We start from the raw sequence: 8,713 nt of genomic DNA, 5'->3' as shown, positions 1-8,713 counted from the left end.
TATAACAAAGTGAATCAGTTATACATATACATATGTTCCCATATCTCTTCCCTCTTGCGTCTCCCTCCCTCCCACCCTCCCTATCCCACCCCTCTAGGTGGTCACAAACCACCGAGCTGACCTCCCTGTGCTATGCGGCTGCTTCCCACTAGCTATCTACCTTACGTTTGGTAGTGTATGTATGTCCATGTCACTCTCTCACTTTGTCACAGCTCTTACAACACCTTAGACATGATCATATCACAATTTTAACCAAAAGTCACTCATGATTCAGCGGTGAATGACTGCCAAGATGAATGTCTTGGACCAGAGTTCAAGGCACCATGTGTCTCTGAGGCCCAGTTGATTTTCCACTCCTATTACCACCTCAGACACACACCTATTGCAACCACAAAGACCCACTGGCCAGGCCTTTGAAAAAACAAGGAAGGAACTTTCACAGAGGCAGACCTTTCTACTCTAAGACAAAATCTGGGGTTAGCCCAACAGGTCAGGACTGGTCAGGAGCATCAAACTCAATTTCTTAGGAATAAGCAGCATCTACCTTAGATATCAAGGGTTGGCCACACCCTGACTGAAAAAAACAATCACAGAATCCAACAAACAGTGAATTTTAGGCAGAGTCATTGAAAAAAAGAGCTAAAATAATCCTTTGATTTGAGCCAGGGAGTGTGGAGTGGTAAAAAGAGGTTTCAGAATCTCATGTTAAAAACATAGTGGGGCGACTTCCCTGGTGGCACAGTGGTTAAGAATCCGCTTGCCAACGCAGGGAACACGGGTTCGAGACCTGGTCCAGGAAGATCCCACATGCCACGAAGCAAATAAGCCTGTGTGCCACAACAGTAGCTGCGGAACCTGTGTGCCTAGAGCTCATGCCCTGCAACAAGAGAAGCCACTGCAATGAGAAACTCGTGCACTGCTACAAACAGTAGCCCCCGCTCGCCGAAACTAGAGAAAACCTGCACATAGCAACGAAGGCCCAACACAGCCAAAACTTAATTAATTAACTAATTCATTAATTGATTAATTTTAAAAAACATAGTGGGGACAGGAGCATCAAAATGGCTGTGATCAATCAGGGGAGCTCTCCTAGAAAGATGAAGAACAGGCAAGTTCAAAGGAGTTAAAATTTGGGAGACTGGGGGAGGAAAGAGAGATCAGGTGTAAACAGAGCTTTTCTACTCCTAGCAACAATGAGCCTCCCTATCCTTAGAGTTTAGTTCCCTTCATAGCAGCCTGAGTTCGCCAGCATGAATTTTGAGGGACCTGGGAGAGGACAGGACAGCAAAGGAGGTATTAATCATAGCCTATTCTTCTGTCCAAGGGCTTGAGTTGAGCTGGAAGCTCTGGAGTCACACAACAATTGCGACTTGATGATGCAGTGATGAGGTCACAAGTGGGGCTCCCCCTTCCCCCCACTCTGTCTTCCTCAGAGCTGGGCAGAAGAACCAGAGGGGAAAATCCACCTTCCCGGGCACAGCCATAACATCAACCTCACTCAACTACTTGTCAAGTTCAATACCAACACAAAGGGGTGAGTTGCATGTGGACAACTGGAAATGCCCCCTCTTTTACCTCTTCCTTCTGGGAGATGACCCACAGCACCCCAGGCATTGAGCAGGGTTGAAATGATGGCTATATTTGGGTGAAAGTTTCCTCTCATTTTCAGTAGCAGGATCTAGCTACACCTCATTTGAAAGAGTAATTCTTAACCATTTTGGAGTTCAATGTAATGATCTGTCTCTCCAGAGAGCCATACTGACTTTAAAACAAAATTAGATTTTAAAATTTTATTTTTATATTGTTAAAGGAAATTAAAGACGTGCCAATTAGATCCAACTTGCAAATATTGTCAGAGACTGAAAAGTCCTGTCCATATCCAGAAGTCAGTCTATAGAAGAAGACCTAGCTCAGGGCAAAACTCAACAGAGGGGAAAAGGATTTACTCCCTAAAATCATAGTTTGTGGCTCCAACATTCATATTTTCAGAGAAACTAGAATTTCCCAGTTTATCTCCTCTTCTCTTAACTTCTTTCCTTACCTAATCACCAGGGGGAGGATTTCCTAGAGTGGTCCATGGGAGCCCATCCATGGTAGGAATTCAACTCTTTTCCATGCTCAGTCCTCAAGTGACAAAAGCAGTTCTCAAGGTTTTGAGGGCTTAGGCAAGACATAGAATTGGAAGAAGTGTCATAGGTCCCCAAGCCCACTAACATATCCTCCCATTCCATCTCCAGAGGGATAGGGAGGTACCCTTACAGGAGTTCTTTAAAACTGTTGTCGTGCCATGGATGCATTTAGAAGTCTGATCAAGCTTAGGGACTCTTCAGAATAATGTTTTAAAATGAATGAAATAAAATACATGGGGTTACAGAAGACACCAATTATATTGATAAATATATGGTTAAATACGGTTGGGTTGGGGGGGTGGTCCAAGGACCCTAAGGTTAAGAACTCCTGCTAGGGGTTATGGAATGGAGACAAGAATAAGTGAAAAGAAAGCATAGCAGTGGTGGAGAGATCAAGAAATGTTGTCACCAATGCACTGCAAGGACAAGAGGACAGGCCTTAGATGAGAAATTATTCTAGAGCCTGAACACATCCCAGGAAAGGCTTTCTTAAGAACAAGAATGGGCAGGGCAGGAGGTGTGTGTGGGAAGGCTGTACTGGTCCTCTCCCACCTTGCCATGTGGTCTCTCACACATAACCTGTCACGTATTTCTTTGCAGGTTTCAGAAAATCAAGAAGGAATGTCGAGCGATGATAAAAACAAACCTAGTGAACCCAAGAATGAGCCCAAGCAATGTGATCCCAGGTGTGAACAAAGGTGTGAGACTAAATGCCAGCCCAGCTGTTTAAAGAAGCTGCTGCAACGGTGCTCTGAAAAGTGCCCACAGGAAAAGTGCCCAGCACCACCGAAGTGTCCCATGTCCCCCATGCCCCCCAATCTGCCCTCCACCATGCCCCAGCCCAGCTCCCTGTCCTCCCAAGACATGTTCCTGTCTTCCTAAATGCCCACAGCCCTGCCCACCCCCAGAGTGAGGCACCAAGGGCACTACCCAGCCCACTACATCCACCATCTCCACCATATTCACCACTATGGGGCTGAGAGCTGAAGCCATGAACTGACAAGTAAATGTGTTCCTCTGCTGTGCAGGACTTTCTTCTCCTGGTTTCTTGGTAGTTTTGGTTTGTTTCTTGTTTTCCAGCATTATACCACCAAGAAGCAACCCCCTGAATGTGAGGCTAGGACCCTGGCCCTCCACACTCAACAACCTTGGAAGATGGCCAGGTCTCTAACCCCACCTGCTGCATAGAGGGACATGGCATCTTCTGAGAGGTGCACCCAGGGAATGCATTCCTGCTAGAGCACAGCCTGAGAGAGCGATAAACATGGCTATTGAAGTGGCTAACCCCGGGAACCCAATGAGCACAGGGGGGAAGAGTGTGTGAGGGGAAACAGGAATGACGCTGGGGAAAGTTCCACAAAGACTCAGGGAAGGAATTCTACCCTTGGCTATTAGTCCCATTGCATAATGCTTGGGCAGAACACTCTGAAAATAGGCTTCATGGGTTTAAACTCTAGCTCTGCTCCCCCAAATTTTGTGACCTTAAGCCAGTTGGTTACCTTCCCTGAGCCCTAGTTTCCTTCTCTCTGTAAAAGGAATGAGGATACTAATAGTATTGGTGTTACCTGGTGGTTGTGTGGCTTAAGGAGTTAACAAATGCCAAGTGCCTGGTTTGCTGGGACACAGTGAGGGGAGCACGCTGTACCTGCCCAGGTGTGACACAACACACCTGAACTTGACTGCCTTGTGCTTCACTTCCTCATCAGGCTGTAAATCTCCTGAGTGCAATAATCAGGTTCTAACTCATACCAGTAAGCACAGCTAAACATTCTTCTAAAAAATAAGAAATAAAAGAGGAGTTTGTGGATTACACCAATGTCAGTTGGCTGACTTTGATCCTGGAGTATAGTTATGCAACATGTCACCTTGTCACCCTTGAGAGAATTCCAGTGAAGGGGACATGGGATCTCTATTTTTGCAACTTTCTGTGAATCTATATACAATTTCCAAAGAAATAATTAAGTACAAAAAAATAGAAAAGGATAAATCTGGGAGGACCTCAACTAGGAATGAACCAGAAAAGTTTTCACAGCTGATATGTTAGTGTACAAGTAGCTACAGGGAGTACACATCAAAGTGGATTAATTCACAAGTTATCAGTTCATATTGCTGGGAAGGATATTAGGATGAAGAGGGGGCATGTAGAATTGAAAAAGAACTATAAGAACGAGGACTTCAGGGTCTGAGAGCATGGATTCACTGCCACTGTTTCAATCTTTCTCATCCCCACCAGTCTCCACTCCTCTTCAGGATGGGTATCCTCACCTCTTAGACCTCTCCATGTGGTAAGGTCCTTGGCCAAGTGGACCCACATTGTTGATGGCTTGGGTATGAGGTATTCCTGTTATTTCAGGAAAGAAACCTGATTGGTTCTTTCCAAAAACGCAGGCTATCATCACAGCTCACAACATCCAAGCAGAAGTAGGTTTAGTATTCTTTGCTGTCACAAAGGTAATGAAAGAGGTCAGGTCATGTTATAAGTGGGAGTGATTCTACCAACCTGCTTCCTTACCTGCTGTTCTGTGATTTAGAACTTGAAACATCCAGAACTGCATCCTGTTCACTCATTCGCAGGTAATATTTTATGTGCTTCCTTAAGATTGGATTGTGAAAGAGACTGAAAAGGATCATAAATCTTCACGGCTGAGTTTCTTTTAATTGAAATATAATTTACTTATTCTGAAATGGACAGATCTTAAACCTCAATCAGGATACGAAAAATAACAATCACTTCAGAAGGTGCCCTTGTGCCTTGGCCAATGAATCCATACCAAAAAGCTGTGTGGCTGACAGGGTCTTGGTGCTCTGGTTGCGTGTCACGCCTGAGCCTCTGAGGTGGGAGAGTCGACTTCAGGATGTTGGTCCACCAGAGACCCCCCCGGCCCCTCATAATATCAATCGGCGAGAGCTCTCCCAGATATCTCCATCTCAACACTAAGACCCACCTCCACACAACAACCAGCAAGCTCCAGTGATGGACACGCCAGGCAAAACAACTAGCAAGACAGGAACACAGCCCCACCCATTAGCAGAGAGGCTTCCTAAAATAATAATAAGTTCACAGACATCACAAAACACACCACCAGACGTGGCACTGCCCACCAGAAGGACAACAGCCTCATCCATCTGAACAGAGGCACCAGTCCCCTCCACCAGGAAGCCTACACAACCCACTGAGCCAACCTTAGCCACTGCAGGAAAACACGAAAAACAATAGGAACAAAGAACCTGAAGCCTGCAAAAAGGAGACCCGAAACACAGTAAGTTATGCAAAATGAGAATACAGAGAAACACACAGCACATGAAGGAGCAAGGTCAAACCCACCAGAACAAACAAATGAAGAAGAAATGGGCAGTCTACCTGAAAAAGAATTCAGAGTAATAATAGCAAAGATGATCCAAAATCTTGGAAACAGAATAGAGAAAATACAAGAAATGTTTAACAAGGACCTAGAAGAACTAAAGAGCAAAAAAACAAAGAAGAACAACACAATAAATGAAATTAAAAATTCTCAGGAAGGAATCAATAGCAGAATACTGAGGCAGAAGAGTGGATAACTAACCTGGAAAATATAATAGTGGAAATAACTAGCACAGAGCAGAATAAAGAAAAAAGAATGGAGGACATTCTTAGAGACCTCTGGGACAACATTAAACACACCAATATTCTAACTATAGGGGTCCCAGAAGAAGAAGAGAAAAAGAAATGGTCTGAAAAATATTAAACAGATTATAGTTGAAAACTTCCCTAATATGAAAAGGAAATTGTCAATCAAGTCCAAGAAGTGCAGAGTCACATACTGCATAACCCCAAGGAGAAACAAACCAAGACACATATTTACCAAACTATTAAAAATTAAATACAAAGAAAAAATATTAAAAGCAGCAAGGAAAACACAACAAATAACATACAAGGGAATCCCCATAAGATTAACAGCTGATCTTTCAGCAGAAACTCTGAAAGCCAGAAGGGAGGGGCAGGACATATTTAAAGTGATGAAAGAGAAAAACCTACAACCAAGATTACTCTACCCAGCAAAGATCTCATCCCGATTCAACAGAGAAATTAAAAGCTTTACAGACAAGCAAAGCTAAGAGAATTCATGACCACCAAACGAGGTTTACAACAAACAATAAAGAAACTTCTCTAGGCAGGCAAAACAAGAGAAAGAAAAGACCTACAATGACAAAACAATTAAGAAAATGGTATTAGGAATATACATATCAATAATTACCTTAAATGTAAATGGATTAAATGCTCCAACCAGCGCAGAGAGAGGACTGGGGTTGGGGGCGTAAACACAGCCTGAAGGGGATAGTGCACCACGGCTAGCCGGGAGGGAGTCCGGGAAAAGGTCTGGAGCTGCCGAAGAGACAAGAGACTTTTTCTTCCCTCTTTGTTTCCTGGTGCGTGAGGAGAGGGGATTAAGAGCGCTGCTTAAAGGAGCTCCAGAGATGGGCGTGAGCCACGGCTAAAAGCGCGGACCCCAGAGACGGGCAGGAGATGCTAAGGCTGCTGCTGCCGCCACCAAGAAAACTGTGTGCGTGCACAGGTCACTATCCACACCTCCCTTCCGGGGAGCTTGTGCAGCCCGCCACTGCCACGTTCCCAGGATCCAGGGACAACTTCCCTGGGAGAACACACGGCGAGCCTCAGGCTGGTGCAACATCACACCGGCCTCTGCCGCCGCAGGCTCGCCCTGCACTCCGTGCCCCTCCCTTCCCCCTGGGCTGAGTGAGCCAGAGCCCCCGAATCAGCGGCTCCTTTAACCCCGTCCTGTCTGGGCAAAAAACACACGCCTTCTGGCGACCTACACGCAGAGGTGGGGCCAAATCCAAAGCTGAGCCCCTGGGAGCTGTGAGAACAAAGAAGAGAAAGGGAAATCTCTCCCAGCAGCCTCAGAAGCAGAGGATTAAAGCTCCACAATCAACTTGATGTACCCTGCATCTGTGGAATACATGAATAGACAACGAATCATCCCAAATTGAGGAGGTGGACTTTGAGAGCAAGATTTATGATTTTTTTCCCCTTGTCCTCTTTCTGTGAGTGTGTATGTGTATGCTTCTGTATGAGATGTTGTCTGTATAGCTTTGCTTCCACCATTTGTCCTAAGGTTCTATCCATCCGTTTTTTGTTTTGTTTTGTTTTGTTTTTTTCTGAATAATTATTTTTTAATTTAATAACTTTATTATATTTTACTTTATTTATGATACTTTACCTTCTTTCTTTTTTCCTTCCTTCCCTCCTTCCTTCCTTCCTTCCTCCCACCATCCTTCCCTCCCTCCCTCCCTCCTTTCTTTCCTTCTTTCCTTTTCTTCTTTCTTTCTTTCTTTCTTCCTTCCTTCCTTCCTTCCTTCCTCCCTTCCTTTCTTTCTTTCCTTCTTTCTTTCTTTCTTCCTACTTCTACCAATTCTTTCTCTCTACTTTTTCTCCCTTTTATTTGAAACCGTGTGGATGAAAGGTTCTTGGTGCTTCAGCCAGGAGTCAGTGTTGTGCCTCTGAGGTGGGAGAGCCAACTTCAGGACACTGGTCAACAAGAGACCTCCCAGGTCCATATAATATCAAATGGTGAAAATCTCCCAGAGATCTCCATCTCAACACCAGCACCCGGCTTCACTCAACGACCAGCAAGATACAGTGCTGGACATCCTATGCCAAACAACTAGCAAGACAGGAACACAACTCCACCCATTAGCAGAGAGGTTGCCTAAAATCATAATAAGTCCACAGAAACCCTAAAACAAACCACAAGACGTGGACCTGCCCACCAGAGAAAAAAGATCCAGCCTCATCCACCAGGACACAGGCACTAATCCCTTCCACCAGGAATCCTACACAACCCACTGAACCAACCTTAGTCACTGGGGACAGACACCAAAAACAACGGGAACTACGAACCTGCAGCCTGCAAAAATACCTAAAACACAGTAAGATAAGCAAAATGAGAAGACAAAAAAACACACAGCAGATGAAGGACCAAGATAAAAACCCACCAGACCTAACAAATGAAGAGAAAATAAGCAGTCTACCTGAAAAATAATTCAGAATAATGATAGTAAAGATCATCCAAAATCATGGAAATAGAATAGACAAAATGCAAGAAACATTTAACAAGGACCTAGAAAAACTAAACAGGAAAGAAACAATGATGAACAACACAATAAATGAAATGAAAAATACTCTAGATGGGATCAATGGCAGAATAACTGAGGCAGAAGAACAGATAAGTGACCTGGAAGATAAAATAGTGGAAATAACTACTGCAGAGCAGAATAAAGAAAAAAGAATGAAAAGAAAATGAGCACAGTCTCAGAGACCTCTGGGAAAACACTAAACACACCAACATTCGAATTATAGGGGTTCCAGAAGAAGAAGAGGAAATGAAAAGGACTGAGGAAATATTTGAAGAGATTATAGTTGAAAACTTCCCTAATATGGGAAAGGAAATAGTTAATCAACTCCAGGAAGCACAGAGAGTCCCATACAGGATAAACCCAAGGAGAACTATGCCAAGACACATATTAATCAAACTGTCAAAAATTAAATACAAAGAAAACATATTAAAAGCAGCAAGGGAAAAACA

The 8,713-nt window shown here is 44.1% G+C and overlaps 1 protein-coding gene across 1 annotated transcript; it reads left to right on the top strand.

Annotated features, from left to right (window-relative positions):
• Nucleotides 1-1,375: 1,375 nt before the first annotated feature.
• Nucleotides 1,376-3,150, top strand: LELP1 (late cornified envelope like proline rich 1). The gene is given in 3 exon segments (XM_019919419.2): nt 1,376-1,534; nt 2,730-2,923; nt 2,925-3,150. Coding segments are annotated over 2 exon segments (291 nt in total). The 5' UTR covers nt 1,376-1,534; nt 2,730-2,750; the 3' UTR covers nt 3,043-3,150.
• The last annotated feature ends 5,563 nt before the right edge of the window (nt 3,151-8,713 follow it).

The sequence above is a fragment of the Tursiops truncatus genome, chromosome 1 (assembly GCF_011762595.2).
Source record: "Tursiops truncatus isolate mTurTru1 chromosome 1, mTurTru1.mat.Y, whole genome shotgun sequence".
NCBI lineage: Eukaryota > Metazoa > Chordata > Mammalia > Artiodactyla > Delphinidae > Tursiops > Tursiops truncatus.
This window is presented reverse-complemented; position numbering and strand designations above follow the sequence as displayed.